This window comes from Hyla sarda, chromosome 2 (genome assembly GCF_029499605.1).
Source record: "Hyla sarda isolate aHylSar1 chromosome 2, aHylSar1.hap1, whole genome shotgun sequence".
Taxonomy (NCBI): domain Eukaryota; kingdom Metazoa; phylum Chordata; class Amphibia; order Anura; family Hylidae; genus Hyla; species Hyla sarda.
The window spans coordinates 187,806,863-187,832,064 of NC_079190.1; the positions used below are offsets into that span (position 1 = coordinate 187,806,863).

Here is a 25,202-nt window from a genome sequence, read left to right on the forward strand (position 1 = left end):
CAACTGTCAATGACACTGCAGCGTTTCACAGAAATCATAGTTTAAAAATCATCAGGATCGGGGCATAGGGTCACCAGGCAGTCCCAGGAGGAGTTAGGGGATAGATATATCAGTTAAACCTAATGGGGCAGGAAAAGCTGCCTGAGACCATCCGGTGACTCAAAGACCTATTCACGGCTGTTATCTAAACTATGATAACAGTTGTAATAGGGGACACTGTTTTATGCTGTCCAAGGTTTGAGCAGCATAAATCTGATGACAGGTTACCTTATTCTTTGATTATACTAGCTTTAGCTTTGCTTATTGTGCCCCTATAGGTCTGTATTACCCATCCTAAGTGCCTTCTTTGTTAGGGCTCGTCCACATATGTCCAGCATCAGTCACCTTTTCCCTCCATTGCTTCCCTAAAAAGGGAAACTGATGCTAGAACTGAACACATGCATTTGAATGGGACAACTAACATTCATCCGGCATCTCAAGAAGGATGCCGGATGGTCAGACACGCATTCAGACATAATGGATGCCGGATGCTAAACAACTGATGATAACTGATGCACGCTGTTATCAGTTGGGGCATCAGTGGCGTTGAGTTTTAGGCTGGGTTCACTGAGCCGGACATATGTGAACCCAGCCTTACACCATACCACAGTTATGATTGGTTGGCAGATTTCCATTCCATTGGCTGTTCATTGTTTTCAAAAGAGACAGCAGGATGTGCAACTAACCAATAAGAAGTGGTTCCCATCAGCTGCTGAGCCGCCCTCTGATCGTTTCTTTCTGCATAACTTTATTAAAAATCCAACATTTTGACATACAAAATGTAACACAAAAAAGTAGGTAGTAAGTAATATGTATTGATAGGGGAGAATACTGATGTGAACACATTAGGTGCTAAATAGCAGCAAAGTGGATGACATTTTGAGAAATTAGATCCACACTCTGCTGAAAAAATCTGCACCAGAATAACGTGGAAATTGACCTGTGGTGCGTTTTTTAGAACCGCAACATGTCAGTTTATGTTGCAGACTCGTATGTTCTTCAACAGGGAAGACACAATCTGTAAGGCTGGGTATATGCTAATTAGGTGCTAACTTGCACCGGCTGGGCTAACTGGCACTCTGACGTCAGCGTTTTATGGCCACAGCGCCGCCCAGTTCATCAATATCCCCCCTCCCTCCCTCTTCTGCCCGCTCTGTAAAGAAGAGAGAGGGGAGGAATATTGATGAGCTGGGCGGCGCTGCGGCCAGAAACACTGACGACAGAGTGCCAGTACCGCCGGGTAGTGCGGGGGAAGCAAGTTGACAGTTTTCCTTTAAGACTAGGTTCACATCTAAGCAGGAGGTCTGGGGAGCGCGATCGCAGATTGTGTTTAAGCGGATTAAATGCAGCCGGACAGTACACCAAAGGATTCTGAGAGAATCCCTTTGACTTTATCAGGGATGATCAGGATTCAGCCTGGTGTCCTTCATTTTGTTAAAGTCTAATGGAGTCAATGTTCAACTCCTGTAAAATATTGGACACCCGATGGACCCCATTCAAGTCAACAGGATCTGGAGGAACCATGAGGTATCAGTTGTGCTCCAATGTGCTCAGTGTCCATTCTGGGCAAATAAAAAACACTTAAAGGGGTACTCCGGTGGAAAAAAACATTTTTCAATCAACTCGTGCCAGAAAGTTAGACAGATTTGTAAATTACTTCTATTAAAAAATCTTAATCCTTCCAGTACTTATCAGCTTCTGTATGCTCCAGAGGAAGTCCTTTCCTTTTTTACATTTGTTTTCTGTCTGACCACAGTGCTCTTTGCTGACACCTCTGTCCATGTCAGGAACTGTCCGAAGCAAGAGAGGTTTGCTATGGACATTTGCTTGTACTCTGGACAGTTTCTGACATGGACAGAGGTGTCAGCAGAGAGCACTGTGGTCAGACAGAAAAGAACTTCCTGTGGAGTATACAACAGCTGATAAGGACTGGAAGAATTAATATTTTTTGAATAGAAGTAATTTACAAATCTGTTTAACTTTCTGGCACCAGTTGATTAAACATTTATTTTTTTTCCATCGAAGTACCCCTTTAATGGACCCTGAATGGGTCTGAACACACTGGAAGTGTGAATTAAGCCTAAGTTTACATCTGGGCCAGTAGTTCTGTTCAGGGTCACAAGTCCATTCCCTTCAGAAAAACGTAGCCGGACGGTCTGTTGCACAACAGACACCAATGGATCTTATAGACCAGTGGTCTCCAACCTGCGGACCTCCAGATGTTGCAAAACTACAACTCCCAGCATGCCCAGACAGCCGTTGGCTGTCCGGGCATGCTGGGAGTTGTAGTTTTGCAACATCTGGAGGGACGCAGGTTGAAGACCACTGTTATAGACTTTAACATGGTACCCTGTGGATACACAGATCTTTGACGCAGATGTGAACCTAGCCCAGGGGTCAAGTCCTGGGAAAAAAGGCTGTCCCTGCAGGACTCTTGTTAAGGGTAACGGTGTTCCTTCTGGAATAAGTTCAGGAACTCAGTTCCCAAGCGTTCCTGCAGGACTTGAGCCCTGACCTAGCCTAGCAATGTTTTATATACTACAGTGTTTTTCAAACAGCGTGTCTTCAGCTGTTGCTAAACTACAAATCCCAGCATGCTGGGAGTTGTAGTTTTGCAACAGCTGGAGACACACTGTTTGGAAAACACTGATTTACTACACATAAAACTATGACAAACAAGTCAGTGGTTCTGTTTGTTAAGGGTCACATGTCAGAATAGAGGTAAAAGTAAAGACATCAATGCCAGCACCATACCGGGCACAGCCGGTAGCAGCGAGCTCACCCAACTGTAGGCACCGGTAAACTCGTCTCCATGGTAACCCAGGACTCACACGTGTCCCCCTCTGTGCCCAGTGCCTATGTGAGTGCCATATACCTCATCTGCTCCTCCATTCTCACACACCGATCTGTATAGGATCGCTACACTACTAGATATTGAGGTTATCATATCAGCCTGCCCGGTCAGCAACAGGTGAACCATGTATGAATGGGATGAATGTGCAGGCGGAGCCTCAAAGGAAAAGAAAAGTAAGAGCTGCAGTGCGGTGCCAGGAATACCTTGATGTGCAGCTCTGCCATCCTCTTGGATCCGGCGTGGTGTTTCCCTGCCATGGCTATACAGTGTACGGCAGCAGCTCCTGCACCGGAGGGTAGTGGAGCAGCGTCTGCCCTCCTGCCTCCCCGCCCCCCGCTCACAGGGTGCCCTCTCCCGCACTTTTCCTCCCATTCCCTCCTCTGTTGTCACAGTAGTGGCTACTGTAAACACTGCTGCTCCTCCAAGCTTCCACCTACATGCGGGCTCTGCATGGTTACCAGGAATTGTACCCACCTGTTCACACGGACACTTGGAGCTGTTGGATATATATATATATATATATATATATATATATATATATATATATATATATATATATATATATATATATATATATATATATATATATATATCAGGAAAGCAGCACTCCAGAGGAAAAAAGGTGCACGCGTGCCTACTGTGTCAGGTCCAGGTTGGGGACCCCTCCAAAACACAAAGCAAAAATGGACAGTGGCACACCAAGTGAAAAAAAGAAAGGTGATTTATTCAAAAAAACGTGTTAGGCTGACACGTTTTTTTTTTTTTTTTAATAAATCACCTTTCTATTTTTCACTTGGTGTGCCACTGTCCATTTTTGCTTTATATATATCCCCACTGAATATAGCCCCAGTCTTTCTACCCCAGTCTTTCTTTGGGAGAGAAAAAGCCAAAATGATGCTCCATCTCATCCCATCCGGATATCCTGTCCTCGTATCCTGACCTCATATCCAGGGGTCAAGTCCTGGAAAAAAAAGTGTGGGAACTCACCCAAGATTTCTAATACAACCCCCCCCCCCCCCCACCACCACCACCACCCCTCGCGACGTCACGTTCCGCCGTCACGCCCCCTCCCATAGACTTGCATTAAGGGGACGGGCCGTGACATCACAAGGAACGAAGCCGTGAAGTCATGATACTCTGGCCCCTGTATCGCCAGTCATTACGCACAGAGCGAGTTTGCTCTGTGCAGTGATGGCGGCGGGGTGCCACAGCCGAGATCGGGGACTCCCGCGATCAGACATCTTATCCCATATCCTTTGGATAGAGGATAAGATGTCTACGGGCGGAGTACCCCTTTAAGTACCAGGGCACCAAGATGTATATTTACATCCAATGGGGGAGATTTATTAAAACCTGTGGAGAGGATAAGTTGACCAGTTGCCCATAGCAACCGATCAGATCGCTTCTTTATTTTTTTAAAAGGCCTCTGAAAATGAAAGCAGCAATCTGATTGGTTGCTATGGGCAACTGCTCCACTTTTCCTCTGCACAGGTCTTTATATATCTCCCCGAATGTTCTTAAGGGGTTATAATTCTGATAATACACTGTAACAAAAACCTCCTTCTGTCCCTATGATCATGATAACACACTGTAAGAAACCTCCTCATGTAATCTTCTTAGAACTGGGGTGACACACTGTAACAAACCTCCTCCTCGTGTAATCTTCTTACTACTGAGGTGACACACTATAACAAACCTCGTGTAATCTTCTTAGAACTTGGGTGATACACTGTCACAAACCTCCTCCTCATATAATCTCCTTACTACTGGGGTGATACATTGTAACAAATCTCCTCCTCATGTAATCACCTTACTACTGGGGTGACACACTGTAACAAACCTCCTCATGTAATCTTCTTAGAACTGGGGAGATACACTGTCACAAACCTCCTCCTCATGTAATCTCCTTACTACTAGGGTGATGCATTGTAACAAACCCCCTCCTCATGTAATCACCTTACTACTGGGGTGACACACTGTAACAAACCTCCTCCTCATGTAATCTCCTTACTACTGGGGTGACACACTGTCACAAACCTCCTCCTCATGTAATTACCTTGCTACTGGGGTGATACACTGTAACAAACCTCCTCCATATGTAATCTTCTTTCTACTGGGGTGCCACACTGTAACAAACCTCCTCCTCATGTAATTAACTTACTACTGGGGTGACACACTGTAATAAACCTCCTCCTCATGTAATTGCCTTAATACTGGGGTGACACACTGCAACAAACCTCCTCCTCATGTAATCACCTTACTACTGGGGTGACACACTGTAACAAACCTCCTCTTCATGTAATCACCTTACTACTGGGGTGACACACTGTAACGAACCTCCTCCTCATGTAATTAGCTTACTACTGGGGTGACACACTGTAACGAACCTCCTCCTCATGTAATTACCTTACTACTGGGGTGACACACTGCAACAAACATCCTCCTCATGCAATTACCTTACTACTGGTGTGACACACTGCAACAAACCTCCTCTTCATGTAATTACCTTACTACTGGGGTGACACACTGCAACAAACCTCCTCCTCATGTAATTACCTCATTACTGGGGTGACACACTGCAATAAACCTCCTCCTCATGCAATCACCTTACTACTGGGGTGACACACTGTAACAAACCTCCTCCTCATGTAATTAGCTACTACTGGGGTGACACACTGTAACAAACCTCCTTCAACGTAATTACCTTACGGGAGTGACATGTGATCTCTCCTCCAGCTTAGCCCCGCCTCCTCCACAGCATCACACAGGTCCTTCAGCCACGATCTGTCCTTTTCCTCCACAGCTAAGCTCTGCCCCAACATGTGATGGTGACATCATCACAGGTCCTACTTCTCCAGCATCTAGCAGTCCGGGCCGGGGGAGGAGACGGAGGGAGGGTAAGAACAGAGGTCGGTCCTGCAGAACTAATGCAACAGGGATGGCGTTCCTCCTGTGGAAAAAGCAAAGAAACGCCATTCCTGTGCGTTCCTGCAGGACTCGAGCCCTGCTCATATCCCGACCTCAATATCCCAACTTCATATCCGGTCCTCATAACCCGTCCTCGTATCCCAACCTCATATCCTGTCCTCGTATCCTGACTAGTGTTGGGCGCGAATATTCGCATTTCAAATTTTTATCGCAAATAAAGCAAATTCGCGAATATTGCGAATATATTCGCTTCATATTCGAAACATTCGCTTTTATTGCGCATATGTGCGAATATTCGCATATGTGAATATTTGCATATTCCTTCTTTTCACTTGTGGGCCAATTAGAAAGATGCAAATACACTTGTCAGAGGTTATCAACAAAATACCTAGCAACCAATCGTAAAGTTGCCCTCCCCCTCACTGTTTTCTTCCTCCAATACACAAATATGCGAATATTCACATGCAAATATACGCATATGCGAATATAAGAAATATATAACGAAATAGACAAATATTCGTCTATATATTTGTGAAATATCGCAAATTCGAATATGGGCAATGCCGCTCATCATTAATCCTGACCTCATATCCCGACCTCATATCCCATCCTCATATCCCGTCCTCATATCCCAACTTCATATCCCGTCCTCATATCCTGTCCTCATAACCCGTCCTCAAATCCCGGCCTCGTATCCCAACCTCATATCCTGTCCTCGTATCCTGACCTCATATCCCGACCTCATATCCTGACCTCATATCCCGACCTCATATCCTATTCTCATATCCCAACCTCATATCCCATCCTCATCCTGACCTCATATCCCGACCTCGTATCCCAACCTCATATCCCATCCTCATATCCCAAACTCATATCCCAAACTCATATCCCAAACTCATATCCCATCCTTATATCCCGACCTCATATCCTGTTCTCGTATCCCAACGTCATATCCCATTCTCATATCCTGACCTCGTATCCCGACCTCATATCCCATCCTCATATCCCGACCTCATATCCCAACCTTATATCCCATCCTCATCCTGACTTCATATCCCAACCTCATATCCCATCCTCGTATCCCGACCTCATTTCCCGTCCTCACATCCCATCCTCATATCCCGATCTCATATCCTTTCCTCATATTCCATCTCAATATCCTGAACTCATATCCCATCCTAATATCCCGAACTCATATCCTATCCTCATATCCCGACCTCATATCCTGTTCTCGTATCCCAACGTCATATCCCATCCTCATATCCTGACCTCATATCCCATCCTCATATCCTGTCCTCATATCCCGACCTCATATCCCGCCCTTATATCCTGCCCTTATATCCTGTCCTCTCACCCCGTCCTCATATCCCGAACTCATATCCTATCCTCATATCCCGACTTCATATCCTGTTCTCGTATCCCAACGTCATATCCCATCCTCATATCCTGACCTCATATCCCATCCTCATATCCTGTCCTCATATCCCGCCCTTATATCCTGTCCTCTTACCCCGTCCTCATATCCCGACCTCATATCCTTTCCTCATATCCCGTCCTCATATCCTGACCTCATATCCTATCCCCAGATGGGGCTGAGCTGTGATGAAAAGATTGCTGTCCGAAAATAGAAGGGGGCATGGCTCTGAGGGCGTGGTTTGCAAGCCAAACTGACTCATTTACCCAGAGATGCGGAGCTTGTGGAGAAATGTGGGGCTGTGATGAAGAGATTGTGTTTAAAGGGGTTATCCAGGAAAAAAACTTTTTTTCATATATCAACTGGCTCCAGAAAGTTAAACAGATTTATAAATTACTTCTATTAAAAAACTTATTGAAAAACTGCAACTCCCAGCATGCACTGACAGCCAAAGGGCATGCTGGGAGTTGTAGTTATGCAACAACTGAAGGAGAACAGTTTGGAGACCACTGTGTATTGGTCTACAAACTGTGAACGTCCAGATGTTGCAAAACTACTACTACAAGCATGCCCAGACTGTCCAGGCATGATGGGAGTTGTAGTTCGGCAACATTTGAAGGGCCGAATGTTGCAGAACTACAACGTCCCACATGCCTGACTGTCTGGGCATGCTGGGAATTGTAGTTTTGAAACATCTGGAGGTCTACTGTTTGGAGACCACTGTATAGTGCCGCGCAACAGAGCACACACCTTCCCACAATCCCCCTTGCTTATAAGCACAGTGGAGACAAACTGCCATTACCTTCACGAGACTGCAGCTGAACTGAGCATGTGCTACCTCGCCATAGTGGGTCGTAACCAAGGGCAACAGTTATCAAAACAATGCGGGTACATGGAGGATTAGTAATCTTATATCTCTCACTGAGATAGATAGATAGATAGATAGATAGGGCATATATCAGTGTTTCCTGAACAGGTTGCCTCCAGCTGTAGCAAAACTAAAACTCCCAGCATGCTGGGAGTTGTAGTTTTGCAACTGCTGGAGGCACCCTGGTTGGGAAACACTGACATACATAGATAGATAGATAGATAGATAGATATAGGACATAGATCAATGTCTTTCTATCTATCTATCTATCTATCTATCTAGCAGCAGAGAAGACTGCAGCACACTAAAGTGTCTTGGTGCCAAAAAAGGTGTCTTTATTCCATCATTAGCAAGCAAAAAAAGTGCAACGTTTCGGTAGTCTCACGCCACCATCTTCAGGCATGATCATGCCTTAAGATGGTGGTGTGAGACTACCAAAACAATGCACTTCTTTTGCTTGCTAATGATGGAATAAAGACACCTTTTTTGGCACCAAGACACTTTAGTGTGCTGCAGTCGGCTGCTATTCAAGTTGGGGCCTCTAACCAAGACCCCTATGACAGCGTGCACCTTTTTTTTACTTTTTGCTACTATTCCTTGGCGGATGTGCTGCCTCTTCTGTAAAGTCTATCTATCTATCTATCTACAATTCAGCAAAAAAAAAGCAGCACATCCGCATAGATAGAATAAATATAGAAAAAAGGTGCAAGCCGTCACACGGGTACTGGTTAGGAGCCCCAACTTCAAATAGTTGTAGAAAAGACCACAGCACACATGTAGAAGTCCAATATAAAAAGAGGATTTATTCCATAAAACAGCAAGCAAACAGAAAGCTATGTTTCGGTAGTCTCACACCATCATCTTCAGACATGCCTGAAGATGGTGATGTGAGACTACCGAAACGTAGCTTTCTGTTTGCTTGCTGTTTTATGGAATAAATCCACTTTTTATATTGGACTTCTACATGTGTGCTGCGGTCTTTTCTACAACTATCTATCTATCTATCTGTCAGTGTTTCCCAACCCTCCAGCTGTTGCAAAACTACAACTCGCAGCATGCTGGGAGTTGTAGTTTTGCAACAGCTGGAGGCACCCTGGTAAGGAAGGGGGGGGGGATAAGCATGGATGGTGCTGGGGGGGCGGAGGTTGGGGGGCTAGTGGCTACAGGCATAGTGCTGGAAAGGGGGGGGGGTCAGAGATGGTGTGTGGGGGGGGGGGGGGGTCAGAGATGAGGTGGGGGGTGGGGGGTGTATGGGGGACACAGAGTTAGGAAACCCTGGTAAAGGTAGATAGATAGATAGATAGAGCACAGTTCAGTGTTTCCTCAACAGGTTGCCTTCAGCTGTTGCAAACTACAAAACCCAGCATGCTGGGATTTGTAGTATTGCAACCGCTGGCGGCACCCTGGTTGGGAAACACTGAGAAAAATAGATAGATTGATAGGGAATAGATATAGGACATAGATCAATGTTTCCTAACCAGGGTGACTGCAGCATGCTGGAAGTTGTAGTTTTGCAACAGCTGGAGACACCCTCTTCAGGAAGCACTGATCCATCTATCTATCTATCTATCTATCTATCTATCTATCTATCTATCTATCTAGAGATGAATAGAGACGGCTGCAGCACACCAAAGTAGCAAAAAATAAAGCCTTTAATCCAGCTAAAAAATTCCACCTACAATTCCTAGCATGCTGGGAGTTGTAGTTTTGCAACAGCTGGAGGGTTGGAAAACACTGACAGACAGATAGATAGACAGATAGATAGAAAGATAAAGCGCACCAAAGTAGCAAAAAAGCTAAAAATATTGCCTTTAATCCAGCTAAATAATGGACAACGTTTCTGTGGTCTCACACCACCTTTTCAAGTCAAAGTGCAAGTGATCCAAGATAGTTTAGAGGGGTATTCCAGGCAAAACCTTTTTTTATATATATCAACTGGCTCCGGAAAGTTAAACAGATTTGTAAATTACTTCTATTAAAAAATCGTAATCCTTCTAATAGTTATTAGCTTCTGAAGTTTTCTGTCTAACTGCTCAATGATGATTTCACGTCCCGGGAGCTGTGCATGATGGGAGAATTTCCCCATAAGAACTGCACAGCTCCCGGGGCGTGAGTCATCAGAGAGCAGTTAGACAGAAAACAACAACTCAACTTCAGAAGCTAATAACTATTGGAAGGATTAAGACTTTTTAATAGAAGTAATTTACAAATCTGTTTAACTTTCCGGAGCCAGTTGATATATCTAACAAAAAGTTTTGGCCTGGAATACCGCTTTAAATAGACATAGTCATGTGATCAATTCATTTACATATGATACCATGGATTGGGATACCCATGGTATCTGTCGACAGGTTCTCGCCCATATCCTGTGTCCAGTCTTTTTAGGGAGGTGGATACCCTGGGTGGGTCAGGATATATAGTGCCTGGCATGACTTACTTTGATTGCTGGTGGGTTACGTAAATAACAACATTTTTTCTTAATATTATTTGACTTAACCTATGGCGTAATTTCATTTCATACATTTATCTACTAACACCCCTTGGTTCGTTTAGATAGACCTGTTATTTTGATTTTTACATTACTAGCTATTTTATTTGTTATTTTTACTTTATTTATATATATTTTTTAATTTAGTTATTTTCGCGCTTTTCTCTTTGTTCTCTTTCTCTTTTTTTCTTTTCTTTTCTTTCTTCTCCCCTTTCTCCTAGTTCTTGTTCGATTACTTGCCCTTACTTTTTCCCACAGACAACATGGCTGCAGTCTCTGTAGAGAATGATGCGTATGCGCATATCTGGGGTGACGAGCGTTCCCTGGGATGCACTGTGTGCCATTCCGGTCATGTGGCTATTGGTCACATATGACCGGGCGTGCATGATGTCATCATTTGCTATTGGCTCGCTAGATCATGCATGGCAGCGCCGATCATGTCGCCATGCGGAAGATCTCCTGCATGTGGTTTTGTTTACAAATAAAGGCTGGTAAGCCCGATACACCGCAACTCCTTCTCGCCCTCTACATTAATGTTTGATGATTGTCAGCTGCTGTAATTATCTATATCTTGAATGTTTTTAGAGTTTTCATCACTTTTGTTACTCTGCACCTATTTTTATCATGATGGCACAGATGGATACTTATAGAGTATCCCCTTTTTATCCACTTATGTATTATGATTATGTCACTTTAACCCCTTAAGGACCAAGGACGTACGGGGGGTGACTGCTGATATTGATCAGGAGGCACCCTGTGCAAATGCCCAGGGAGGTCATCAGACCCCCCATGTCGGCGATCACTGCAAATCGCCGGTGAATTCACACCGGAGATTTGCGCCGATTCTGGGTCATACGGGTCTATGGTGACCCGGTAAATAAGGGGGATGGGGGTTGTCCAAGACAACCACGATCCCCCTGAAAGGAATAGGAGTGAGGTAGCAGGGGTGCCACCCCTCCTATCCCTGCTTTTGGTCATTTAGAAGCAACGACCAATAGCAGATTGGGGGCGGGGGGTTAACTTTTGGTTTCCCCGTTCTGCCCACCCTCAAAAGGCGAGGCCGAACGGGGAAACCAAAGGGGACCGGCGCCGAAGTCCACTCAACAACCAGCAGTGGCAGGAGGCGGCGATCGGCGGCGGGGATTGGCGGCAGAAGAGGACGGCGATGCGGCTCCCTGGATCCTACGGAAGCCCGTGAGTTGCCTAGCAACATCTGTATAGTGGTCTCAAACTGTAGCCCTCCAGATGTTACAAAGCTACAACTCCCAGCATGCCCAGACAGCTGTTTGCTGTGTGGGCATGCTGGGATTTGCAGTTTTGCAACAGCTGGAGGGCTACAGTTTGGAGATCACTGTGCAGTGGTCTCTAAACTGTGGCCCCCTAGATCTTGCAAAACTACAATTCCTAGCATGGCCACACAGCAGTTTGCTGTCTGGGCATGCTGAGATTTGTAGTTTTGCAACATCTGGCGGGCCACAGTTTGGAGATCACTGTGCAGTGGTCTCTAAACTGTAGTCCTCCAGATGTTGCAAAACTGCAAATCCCAGCATGCCCAAACAGCAAACAGCTGTCTTGGCATGCTGGGAGATGTAGTTGCGTACCTCCAGCTGTTGCATAACTACATCTCCCAGCATGCCCTTCTGCGATCAGTACGTGCTGGGAGTTGTAGTTTTGCAACAGCTGGAGACACACTGGTTGGAAAATACTGAGTTAGGTAACAGAACCTAACTGAAGGTTTTCCAACCAGTGTGCCTCCAGCTGTTGCAAAAGTACAACTCCCAGCATGCACTGTCTATTAGTACATGCTGGGAGTTGTAGTTTTGAAACTACATGTGAATGTACAGGGTACTTTACAGTAAGTTTCCTGCTTCAAGTATGAGCTGCGGCAAATTTTTCGCCGCAGCGCAAACTCCTAGCGGGAAACTCACTGTAAACCTCCGCCCGTGTGAATGTACCCTAAAAACACTACACTACACGAACACATAATAAAGGGTAAAACACTACATATACACTGTCCCCCCCCAATAAAAATGAAAAACTTATCGCACGGCATTGTTTCCAAAACGGAGCCTCCAGCTGTTGAAAAACAACAACTCCCAGCATTTCCGGACAGCCACTGACTGTCCAGGCATGCTGGGAGTTTAGCAACAGCTGGAGGCACCCTGTTTGGGAATCACTGGCGAATACCCCTATGTCCCCCCCTATGCAATCCCTAATTTAGACCTCAAATGCGCATGGCACTCTCTCATTTCGGAGCCCTGTCGTATTTCAAGGAAACAGTTTATGGCCACATATGGGGTATTTCCATACTCAGGAGAAATTGCACTGCAGATTTTGTGGGGCTTTTTCTCCTTTAACCCCTTATGAAAAGGAAAAGTTGGAGGCTACACCAGCCTGTTAGTGTAAAAAAATTAAAAAATTTACACTAACATGCTGGTGTGGCCCCATACTTTCTGTACGGAAATACCCCATATGTGGGCGTAAAATGCTCTGCGGGAGCACAACAAGGCTCAGGAGTGAGAGCGCACTATGTACATTTGAGGGCAAAATTGGTGATTTGCACAGGGGTGGCTGATTTTACAGCAGTTCTGACATAAACATAAAAAAATGAATACCCACATGTGACCCCATTTTGGGAAACTACACCCATCACAGAATGTGACAAGGTGTATAGTGAGCCTTAACACCCCACAGGTGTTTGACAAATTTTCCTTAAATTTGGATGGGAAAAGGAAAAAAATAAAAAAAATTTCACTAAAAGGCTGGTGTTACCCTAAAGTTTTCATTTTCACGAGGGAAAATAGGAAAAAAAAATTGTAACCCCATATGTGGATGTAAAGTGCTCTTCGGGTACACTCCAATGCTCAGAAGAGAAGGAGCGCCATAAGACTTTTGAAGATAATTTTTTTTACGGAATTGAAGGCCACATGTGTTTACAAAGCCCCCATAGTGCCAGAACAATGGACCCCCCCAAATGTGACCCCATTTTTTGGGAAACTACACCCCTCACGGAATGTAATAAGGGGTGCGGTGAGCATTTATGCCCCACAGTGGTCAGATGTGCAAAAAACGCTCTGGTCCTACAGTGAAAATTGTCCTGGTCCTTAAGGGGTTAATTATGTATCATATGTAAATTAATTGATCACATGACTATGTATATGTAAACTGTCTTGGATCACTTGCACTTTGACTTGAAAAAGGTGGTGTGAAACCACAGAAACGTTATCCATTTTTTAGCTGGATTAAAGGCTTTATTTTTTGCTTTTTTGCTGCTTTGGTGTGCTACAGCCGTCTCTATTCATCTCTACATCATTGGACCCAGGACTGGGGCCCTATAGACTGCCTGCACCCATATATAGATTTTCATTCCTCAGGAGTGCTGCTCTTTCCTTCTAAGTTCTTTATCTATCTATCTATCTGTATCAGTGTTTCCCAACCAAGATGCATCTAGCTGTTACAAAACTACAATTCCCAGCATGCTCGGACAGCTGGGAATACTGTGACTTTTCGTTTTGTAGTTTTGCTAGAGCTGGAGGCACCCTGGTTGGGAAACACTTCTATCTTGAGGACCGCACTTGGGAAACACTGCTCTAAATTGTTGCTTGCTGTCTCCCGCCGCCTGCTGGGAACTTTATTTCCTCCCACCCCTCCTGCCATTGGTCGATCAGTCCTGACCGACCAATGGTAGGGGATTGAAGGAGGTGGCACCACGATCACCCTTATTTTCCGGCCCATCAGGTCACCAGATACCCGATTGGCCCAGAAAAACAGATCACTGTCTCAGGACCCCCCTAGGCGATGTGCCGTGATGGCTGCTGATAGATATCGGCGAGTGGCAGTGATCGGAAATACGGAGGGCGTACAGGTATGCACTCCGTCCCCAACAGATATCACAATGGAAGCCTAACAGATTAAAACTATTAGAACTAACAATAATAAGGCCAGGCTCTTATTACACATTTTCACGGCAGCTAAAGGCCTATTAGCTAGTTGGTGGAAAAAATCTGAATCTCCTCCGATTCGGGCATTGATGGACAGAATACGAGAAGTGAGGCGGATGGAGTGTGTCTTGGCTATGATTGAAAACACTCTACCTAGATTCTATAAAATATGGCAAAGTTGGGAGACTTTTGATATTTAATACCTTTATTGTGTTTGTTTTATAATGCTTTTTTGACTCTGGACTGGGGGCTGTGGTGAGAGGTGTGTGGATCTTGATGCTTTTATTCCCCTTTTCTCTTTCATTTTCCTTCTTCCTTGTTCCATTTTTTTTTCTTTTTACAAAAACGGTGCCTTTATTATCGTCGAACCATAGACGCCTTACCTTGAATCCATTGAGTCCTAAGTTGCAAAATTTCTGCTACACTGTATGATACTGGAATCACACAAAAAGAGAATACCTGCGACTCATATGTTCAAAGGTTCTGACTTTTGTCTTATCTCGGTTGCAATATGTAGCAAATACAATATTTCAGTGCTTAGCCAAAACATGCTGATTATTGTTGTGACTCATAATTTCTCCTTTTTTATCTCTTGTTGTTTTCTCCCTATTTATTTTTCTCTCTACCTTACTTCTTATCTCCAACTCTTTTTATTTTTCTTATTTCTCATTTTATTTCTTTTTTATTGTCCATATTGCTTGTATTGCTTTGTATACATGCATTTCCTTGAAGTGGAATGTTTGTATCTTTGTTTACTGTTTAAAAAAAAATCTTATAAATAAACAGTTATTAAAAAAAAAAAAAAAAAAAAAAGGAACTAACAATATAAAACCATACAGTGGCCTTACCAGCTTTCTTTGGTAATCTTCACTTATGACATCACACATGTGACATCATCAAGTGTTTGGAGCTATCTCTACCAGCCACTAGTACAGTTCAGGTCTTAGCTATCAGAGGGAGCGCAAACTAAGAGCAGGAGATGGGACAAGATGACACATGAGAGGTACATAAATCCTAAATATTGATCAGAATACATCTAGAGTTTTAGACTTGCAAATGATGACTAGATCTATTAAATATAATGTGTCAAAAGAATAATGTAAATTGTATTAAATCTAATTATTTAACTAGACTCTTTGCTGATGTTCCCAAATGACTAAGTATATACTGTTTATTCAATTCTATTACACAAAGAGTTGGGGGGTGTAAGTACTGTATGGGTTATTAAGTCTAAGGGGGAGAATCATCAAAATCTGTGTAGAGAAAGAGTGGTGCAGTTGCACATAGCAACCAATAAGATCTCTTCTTTCAGTTTTTAGAAGCCTTTTTTTTTTTTTTTTTTTTTAAATGAAAGAAGCAATCTTATTGGTTGCTACGGGCAACTGGTCAACTTTTCCTCTTCACAGGTTTTGATAAATCTCCCACTTTATGTATTGTTTTCCATATAGCACCTACATTTCTAAAACAAACCTATATGTTCAGTGTATGTGACCTACTAATAGGGGTAACAGGGAAGTCATATAAGAGATCTCTGACCTTTAACATGACGTCCTGTTAAAACCTAAAACAAGAATTTAGGCTGAAATAATGTATATTTCACTATTATAATGCTGGATTTCATGTATGACTATTAATACTGAATCATAAAAAGAAATGCATGTATTGAATTTTCTTTAACCTCCTGAGCGGTAATCCCGAGCGTGACTCGGGGGTTAATTTTCCCTGCCAGGATCGGTAACCCCGAGTCACGCTCGGGGTAGAATTGCAGAGTTCCCTGCCGGGCTCCACGATATATCGCAAAAGCAATGCAATATAGCGATGCGGCCCCCGGGAAAACATGCGATTATCTGCTCGGGTCGGCTCCCGTTGCGGGGGCTGGCCAGAGCAGGTAAAGAAAAATACTAAAAGTCAGTGTTTCCCTACCAGGGGGCCTCCAGCTGTTGCAAAACTACAACTCTCAGCATGCCCGAACAGCCAAAGGCTGTCCGGGCATGCTGGGAGTAGTAGTTTCACAACAGCTGGAGGCCCCCTGTTAGAAAAACACTGAGCTAAGTGTAAAAGAAAGAAGTAGTAAAATAAAAAAAAACTTTTGCTCACCTAATCCCGGTCCCTGAAGATGTTGTTCCCCTCCGTGCGGTCCGGGGTGTCCTCTCTTCACTATTCATCTTCTAGGACCTTTCACTTTTCAGCCAATCACAGGCCGCAGTGGTATAAAGCCTGTGATTGGCTGAAGGGGAAAGGGCTTGTTCTGCAGCAAATACACTAGGTTTGAAATCTGCCCGGCAAACCTAGTGTATTCTGCTGCAGGACAAGAAGGTGACAAGGGGGGATGAATGTGACAGAGGGGGGAATGTGACTGGGGGGGAATGTGACAAGGGGGGAGGGGGGGGTAATGTGACATGAAGGGGGGAAATGTGACAGGGGGGGAATGTGACAGGGGGGGAATGTGACAAGGGGGGGAATGTGACAGGGGGGGGGGGGAATGTGACAGGGGGGGGGGATGTGACAGGGGGGGAGGGGAATGTGACATGAAGGGGGGATGTGACAAGGGGGGGGATGTGACAGGGGGAGGGGAATGTAACATGAAGGGGGGGGATGTGACAAGGGGGAAGAATGTGACAAGGAGGGGGGAGAATATGACAAGGAGGGGGGAGAATGTTTTGGGGGATGTGACAAGGGAGAGGGGGAATGTGACAAGGGAGGGGGAATGTGACAGGGGAGATGTGAAATGGACAAAGGGAGATGTGAAATTCAGTTAAAAAAATTGTACCGCTTTTGGTACAAATTTCCAGACAGAATCATACCGCCAGGGAGGTTAACAGGATTGTTCCACAGAGCAAATTTGGTAAAATCAGATGTGTGCCACGTATATATAAAGGGAACAATTGTGATGTTTTTAAGGAAAATAACTTATATCCCTGTAGAGTTCTTCTCCCCAATGGATCAAATCACCTAGTTTACTCTCTGAGTTCTAACCCTACTGTTGCCGCGCAACAGAGCACACACTTTCCCACAATCCCTATTGCATACAAGCACAGTGGAGACAACTGCCATTGCCTTCAGCAGACTGCAGGTGAACTGAGCATGTGTTACCCCACCATAGTGGGTCGTAACCAAGGGCAACAGTTATCAAAACAATGCGGGTACATGGAGGATTAGTAATCTTATATCTCTCACTGAGATAGATAGATAGATAGATAGATAGGGCATATATCAGTGTTTCCTGAACAGGTTGCCTCCAGCTGTAGCAAAACTAAAATTCCCAGCATGCTGGGAGTTGTAGTTTTGCAACTGCTGGAGGCACCCTGGTTGGGAAACACTGACATACATACAAACATAGATAGATAGATATTGAATAGATCTATCTATCTATCTATCTATCTATCTATCTATCTATCTGTCAGTGTTTCCCAACCCTCCAGCTGTTGCAAAACTACAACTCGCAGCATGCTGGGAGTTGTAGTTTTGCAACAGCTGGAGGCACCCTGGTAAGGAAGGGGGGGAGGATGAGCATGAATGGTGCTGGGGGGGGGGGGGTGTATGGGGGACACAGAGTTAGGAAACACTAATAAAGATAGATAGATAGAGCATACATCAGTGCTTCCTGAACAGGTTGCCTCCAGCTGTTGCAGACTACAACACCCAGCATGCTGGGATTTGTAGTATTGCAACCGCTGGAGGCACCCTGGTTGGAAAACACTGAGATAAATAGATTGATAGATAGATAGATAGATATATAGATAGATAGGGAATAGATATAGGACATAGATCACTGACTCCAGCATGCTGGAAGTTGTAGTTTTGCAACAGCTGGAGACACCCTCTTCAGGAAACACTGATCCATCTATCTATCTATCTATCTATCTATCTATCTATCTATCTATCGATGAATTGAGATGGCTGCAGCACACCAAAGTAGCAAAAAAATAAAGCCTTTAACCTGTTCAGGCCCCCGGGCGTACCGATACGTCCTGACACCCTGGGTCTTAAGGACCCAGGACATACATGTACGTCCGTGGGAATTTCGATCCCTGCCGCGCAGTGGGCAGGGATCGGACCGGGGATATCGATCAGCAGGCACCCTGCGGCACCCCGCGCAAATGCCCAGGGGGGTCATCAGACCCCCCCCATGTCGACAATCGGCGCAAATCGCAAGTGAATTCACACTTGTGATTTGTGTCTATTCCGTTGATGCGGGTCACAGGTGACCCGCTGACCTGGAGATACATGGCGATCGGGGGTTTAGGATACACCCCCTCTCACCCACTGTATCTATGGGGAGGTAGCAATTTTTCCCCATATAACGGTGTGTGATTTTTAATCACACACCGTTATATAATAGTCACACCAAGCAAACAACGCTACATACTACCCCACACACACACACCCTCCCCCCCCACCACCGTCGCCTCCCCCCCCAACCCCGCCACCGTAGAAAAAAGGCGATGGCTCGCCGGGCATTTTCGGTAGCAGAGGTATACGCTTTTCTTGCCTCCGACTCCGAATCTGTCAGTGAGGACGATGAAGATCCCACATTCCTGTGTTCTTCATCGTCCTCCTCATCATCTAGTACTGATTATGAGTCACCTGTACGGCGGCGGAGACGCCGCCAGGCGAGGCCACGCCCCCCCCATGATAGTGGCCCAGTGGCCCGTATTTTTTCAGTGACTGTTTTGTCAATCTGATGATGGAGCAGATGAATCTGTACGCCCAGCAGTTCATCGCCCACCACCCTGATTCTTTTTTGGCCACGTCCAATGAATGGTGTGCCATTGATGCAGCAGAAATGAGGACATTTTGGGGCCTCTTTCTGCATATGGGCCTGGTCAAAAAGCCAAGTGTCAGGCAGTACTGGAGCGGGGACATTCTATACAAGACCCCGCTTTACAGTATGGCCATGACACGGAAGCTGTTCAAGGCCATTCGGAAATGCCTGCATTATGCAGATAATGCGGCATGTCCACCCCGAAGTGATCCCACCTATGACCGACTTTACAAAGTGAGGCCGCTCATCGATCACTTTGGGGCCAAATTTTTGGAGGCCTACGTACCGCTCAGGGACCTCTCAGTAGATGAGTCTCATATCAGTTTTAAGGGGAGACTAATCTTCCGCCAGTATATTCCCTCGAAGCGGGCGCGGTATGACGTGAAGCTATATAAACTTTTTGAGAGTACCTCCGGGTACACTCTCAAGTTTAGGGTGTATGAGGGACGAGATTCCCGTATTGAACCCCCAGATTGTTCCCCCACTCTGGGTGTTAGCGAGAATTGTTTGGGACCTTGTGTACCCATTGCTGGATAAGGGTTACCACGTGGACAACTTTTATACCAGCATCCCTCACTTCACATCCCTTGCCGCCAGATCCACGTCCGCTTGTGGGACCATGCGGAAGAACCAGAGAGGCCTCTAAATTTGATCCAGACACCTATGCTCAAGGGTGAGTCCCGTGCCCTTGCCCATGAAATCCTGTTGCTGGTCAGGTATAAGGATAAGAGGGATGTCCTTATGCTGACCACTATTCATGGCAACGGCAGCTCACCTGTCCCTGTGCGAGGTACCACAACACCGTTCCTCAAGCCCGATTGTATTCTGGACTACAATCGATATATGGGGGGGAGTTGATCTTTCTGATCAAGTCCTCAAGCCATACATGGCCATGCGGAAAACACGGGTATGGTACAAAAAAGTTGCGGTCTACATGGTACAGGTTGCCATGTACAACGCTTTTGTACTGTCCCAGTAAGCTGGCAACACAGGGACATACCTTCAATTCCATGAAGAAGTCCTAAAGGTCCTGATCTTTGGCGACTGGGAAAGAGCAGGCCGGACTTCCCAAGGAACTGAAGTTATAGGTGCCAGGATCGTCCCAGGCCAACACTTTCCAGGTGAAGTCCCCCACACTGGAAAGAAGGGACGAACCCAGAAAAAATGCAGATTGTGTTACAAGAGGGGGATTCGGAAGGACACCACCACTCAATGTGACACTTGCCCCAATCATCCGGGCCTCTGCATTAAAAACTGCTTCAGGGAGTATCAAACTTCCATGCCGTACTAAATTTTCCCTCTTCATTTTAATTTTCCATAATTTGACCCCAGTGTACCAAGTCCAGAGTACATTGCAAATTTGAACCCCATAAAACCACTAAATTGCCCCAAAAAACTATTTTATAAAAAAAAAAAAACTGATAAGACCTCTGGGGGTATTTAAAAAAAAAAAATGGGTCATGGGTCACTGAGTCACTATCATCGGGGACTTTTTATGTTGCCTCAAATGCGCAGCGCTCTCTCTCCACCTGAGCGGGGTGCGCATTTGAGGCAACAGGCTAGGGACGGCCACACACATCACATTCCCAGAATGATGATTCAGAGCATAGGGTTTGGGGGTGGGCATATTTTTTAGTTTTGGCTATGCCCTGGGTCATCATTCTGGGAACATCATTTATAATATTATGTCCCACTGTACCCCACTTTAGTTACTTAGTGTACCCCAGTTACTTACCCCATGTAATGCCCCTTGAGGAGGGTCCTACTGTTCCTCCTCCATAGGAGAAATAGAAAGCTCAAGGACCCTCACTGATCTCCGGCACCTCTGAGACCAGTGTGCAAGCTGTTTACGGCCAAATATGAGATGTGTCCTTACTCCAAAGAAATGTATTTACAAATTTACAGTAACATTTTCTCCTGTTACCACTTGTGAAAATGAAAAATTTGGGGTAACCCCAGCATTTTAGTGTAAAAAAAATAAAAAAAATTATTTTCACATGCCACTTAATAAAGATTTACCAAACACCTGTGGGGTGTTAAGGCTCACTGTACCCTTTGTTACGTTCCTTGAGGGGTGTAGTTTCCAAAATGGTATGCCATGTGTTTTTTTTTGCTGTTCTGGCACCATAGGGGCTTCCTAAATGCGACATGCCCCCCCCCCCTCCCATTTCAGCAAAATTTGCAAATGTGACTCCTTCTCTTCTGAGCATTGTAGTGCGCCAGCAGAGCACTTGACGTCCACACATGGGGTATTTCCATACTCAGAAGAGTGGGGGTTACAAATTTTGGGGGGCGTTTTGTCCTATTATCCCTTGTAAAAATTTTACATTTGAGGGAAAACGAGCATTTTAGTGAAAAAAAATCATTTACACATACAACTTTAACGAAAAGTCGTCAAACACCTGTGGGGTGTTAAGGCTCACTGGGCCCCTTGTTACGTACCATGAGGCGTGTAGTTTCCAAAATAGTATGCCATGTGTTTTTTTTTTTTTGCTGTCCTGGCACCATAGGGGCTTGCTAAATGGGACATGCCCCCCAAAAACCATTTCAGCAAAATTTGCTTTTCAAAAGCCAAATGTGACTCCTTCTCTTCTGAGCATTGTAGTGCGCCTGCAGAGCACTTGACGTCCACACATGGGGTATTTCCATACTCAGAAGAGATGGGGTTACAAATTTTGGGGGGCATTTTGTCCTATTATCCCTTGCAAAAATTTTAAATTTGAGGGAAAACCAGCATTTTAGTGAAAAAAATATCATTTAACCTCTTAAGGACCCAGGACGTACGGGGACGTCCCCGCACCCTGGGCTTTAAGGACCCAGGACGTCCCCGTACGTCCTGGCGTTTTCCGGTCCCTGCCGCGCGCTGAGCAGAGATCGGAAGCGGATGCCTGCTGAAATGCTTCAGCAGGCATCCAGGGCAAACGCCGAGGGGGGCCACGTCGGCCCCCCATGTCAGCGATCGTCGCAAATCACGAGGGAAATCACCCTTGTGATCTGCAGCGATACCGGGCTGATCGAGTCTCTGGGACCCGACCGCCCGGTAATTTTGTATGATCCCGGTTGTCACAGACAGCCAGGACCATGCTGGAGTATAGGAGCGAGGTGGCAAGCCTGCCACCTTCTCCTATCCCCTGCGATTCTTCGGTTAGTTAACCGACCAATCGCAGGGGGGGGGGGGGGCGGTTACTTCCTCCCGCCCTGCCCGACCCCGGGAAGTCCGTAGACGACAGGAGGAAGGCCGGAGGACGCTGCGGGGGACGGGGGAGTGCTGGGGCCCGGCCCCGATACTTACCTCGTCCCTGAAGACCCGGATCCCGGTGGCGGAGACGGCGGCAGTGGCGACAGGTGAGTTGATCTTGGGCGGCGTCGCGGGACCTTTGCAGCAGTCCTGATAGCCGTAAAGTGATCTGGACTGCTCCATCTGGTCCCCTTACACTACAACTCCCAGCATGCCCAGACAGCCCTTGGCATTTGGGCATGCTGGGAGTTGCAGTTTTGCAACATCTGGAGGCCCACAGTTTGGAGACCACTGTGCCCTTCCAGATGTTGCAAAACTACACATCCTCAGCATGCCCTTACTGTCCAGGCATGCTGGGGGTTGTAGTTCTGTAACATCTGGCCCTTCAGATGTTGCAGAACTACAACTCCCAGCATGTCTGGACAGTTTTGGCATACTGGGAGTTGTAGTTTTGCAACATCTGGAAGGGCACAGATTGGGAACCACTGTATTAGTGGTCTGCAAACTGTAGTCCTCCAGATGTTGCAAAACTACAACTCCAAGCATGCTGGGAGTTGTAGTTCGGCAACATCTGGCTCTAAAGATGTTGCCGAACTACTACTTCCAGCATGCCTGAGAATGTTTGGGAGTTGTGGTTTTGCAACAACTGGAGGAACACTGGTTGGGAAACATTGTCTGTTTCCTAACTCAGTGTTTCCCAACCCGTGTGCCTCCAGCTGTTGCAAAACTATAACTACCAGCATGCACTGATAGACTGTGCATGCTGGGAGTTGTAGTTTTGCAACAGCTGGAGGTTCCCCCCCCCCTATGAATGTACAGGGTACATTCACATGGGCAGGGGGCTTACAGTGAGTATCAGGCTGCAAGTTTGCGATGCAGCAAATTTTGCGCGGCAGCTCAAATTCGCAGCGGGAAATTCGCTGTAATCCCCTGCTCATGTGACTGTACCCTAAAAACACTACACTACACTAACATAAAATAAAAAGTAAAAAACACTACATATACACATACCTCTACACAGCCCCCCTCCCCAATAAAAATGAAAAACGTCTGGTACGCCACTCTTTCCAAAATGGAGCCTCCAGCTGTTGCAAAACAACTCCCAGTATTGCCGGACCCTGTTTGGGAATCACTGGCGTAGAATACCCCTATGCAAATCCCTAATTCAGGCCTCAAATGCGCATGGCGCTCTCTCACTTCAGAACCCTGTCGTATTTCAGGGCAACAGTTTAGGGCCACATATGGGTAATCGCCGTACTCGGGAGAAATTGCCTAGCAAATTTTGGGGGGCTTTTTCTCCTTTAACCCCTTTTTTACACTAACATGCTGGTGTTGCCCTATACTTTTCATTTTGACAAGAGGTAAAAGGGAAAAAAGCCCCCCAAAATTTGTAATGCAATTTCTCCCGACTATGGAGATACCCCATATGTGGGCGAAAGTGCTCTGGGGGCGCACAACAAGGCCCAGAAGGGAGAGTGCACCATGTACATTTGAGGTGATTTGCACAGAGGTGGCTGATTGTTACAGTGGTTTTGACAAACGCAAAAAAAAAAAACCCACATGTGACCCCATTTCGGAAACTACACCCCTCACGGAATGTAATGAGGGGTGCAGTGATAATTTACCCCCCACTGGTGTCTGACAGATCTTTGGAACAGTGGGCTATGCAAATAAAAATTTTTGTACAGCCCACTGTTCCAAAGATCTGACAGACACCAATGGGGGGTAAATGCTCACTCCACCCCTTGTTACGTTCCTCAAGGGGTCTAGTTTCCAAAATGGTATGCCATGTGGGGGTTATTTTGCTGTCCTGGCACCATAGGGGCTTCCTAAATTCGACATACCCCCCGAGCAAAATTTGCTCTCAAAAAGCCAAATATGACTCCTTCTCTTCTGAGCATTGTAGTTTGCCCGTAGTGCACTTCAGGTCAACTTATGGGGTACCTCCATACTCAGAAGAGATGGGGTTACAAATTTTGGGGGGTATTTTCTGCTATTAACCCTTGCGAAAATGTGAAATTTGGAGGGGAAACACACATTTTAGGGAATTTTTTATTTAATTTTTTTACATATGCAAAAGTCGTGAAACACCTGTGGGGTATTAAGGCTCACTTTATTCCTTGTTACGTTCCTCAAGGGGTCTAGTTTCCAAAATGGTATGCCATGTTTTTTGTTTTTTTTTGCTGTTCTTTAACCATAGGGGCTTCCTAAATGCAACATGCCCCCCAAAAACCATTTCAGAAAAACGTACTCTCCAAAATCCCCTTATCGCTCCTTTGCTTCTGAGCCCTCTACTGCGCCCACCGAAAACTTTACATAGACATATGAGGTATGTGCTTACTCAAGAGAAATTGGGCTACAAATATACAATTTTACCACCATGTTAAAGTATATGTCACGAAAAAACTATCTCGGAATCAGGATGATAACTAAAAGCATTCCAGAGTTATTAATGTTTAAAGTTACAGTGGTCAGATGTGCAAAAAATGGCCGGGTCCTAAGGTGTAAAATGGCTGGGTCCTTAAGGGGTTAAACATCCAACTTTAAGGAAAAGTCGTCAAACACCTGTGGGGTGTTAAGGCTCACTGGACCCCTTGTTACGTGCCTTGAGGGGTGTAGTTTTCAAAATAGTATGTCATGTGTTTTTTTTTTGCTGTCCTGGCACCA

General features: G+C 45.5%; 1 protein-coding gene and 1 long non-coding RNA gene across 8 annotated transcripts in view; one reads left to right on the top strand and one right to left on the bottom strand.

Annotated features, from left to right (window-relative positions):
- TSGA10 (testis specific 10) overlaps positions 1-15,434 on the bottom strand; it is a 70,041-nt gene extending 54,607 nt beyond the window's left edge. For 2 of the 5 annotated variants that reach the window (XM_056555949.1, XM_056555944.1), the window contains exon 1: positions 2,915-3,043. In XM_056555949.1, coding sequence (XP_056411924.1) covers positions 2,915-3,019 — 105 coding nt within the window. In that variant the 5' untranslated portion in view covers positions 3,020-3,043. Of the gene's footprint in view, positions 1-644; positions 707-2,914; positions 3,044-3,096; positions 3,238-15,380 lie in introns of those variants that run through there. The other 3 variants (XM_056555947.1, XM_056555945.1, XM_056555948.1) reach the window with 3 other exon arrangements.
- Positions 2,902-25,202, top strand: part of LOC130355601 (uncharacterized) — a 40,708-nt gene continuing 18,407 nt past the window's right edge. For 2 of the 3 annotated variants that reach the window (XR_008888593.1, XR_008888591.1), the window contains exon 1: positions 15,435-15,535. This is a non-coding gene — a long non-coding RNA (uncharacterized LOC130355601). Of the gene's footprint in view, positions 3,011-15,434; positions 15,536-25,202 lie in introns of those variants that run through there. The other variant, XR_008888592.1, reaches the window with a different exon arrangement.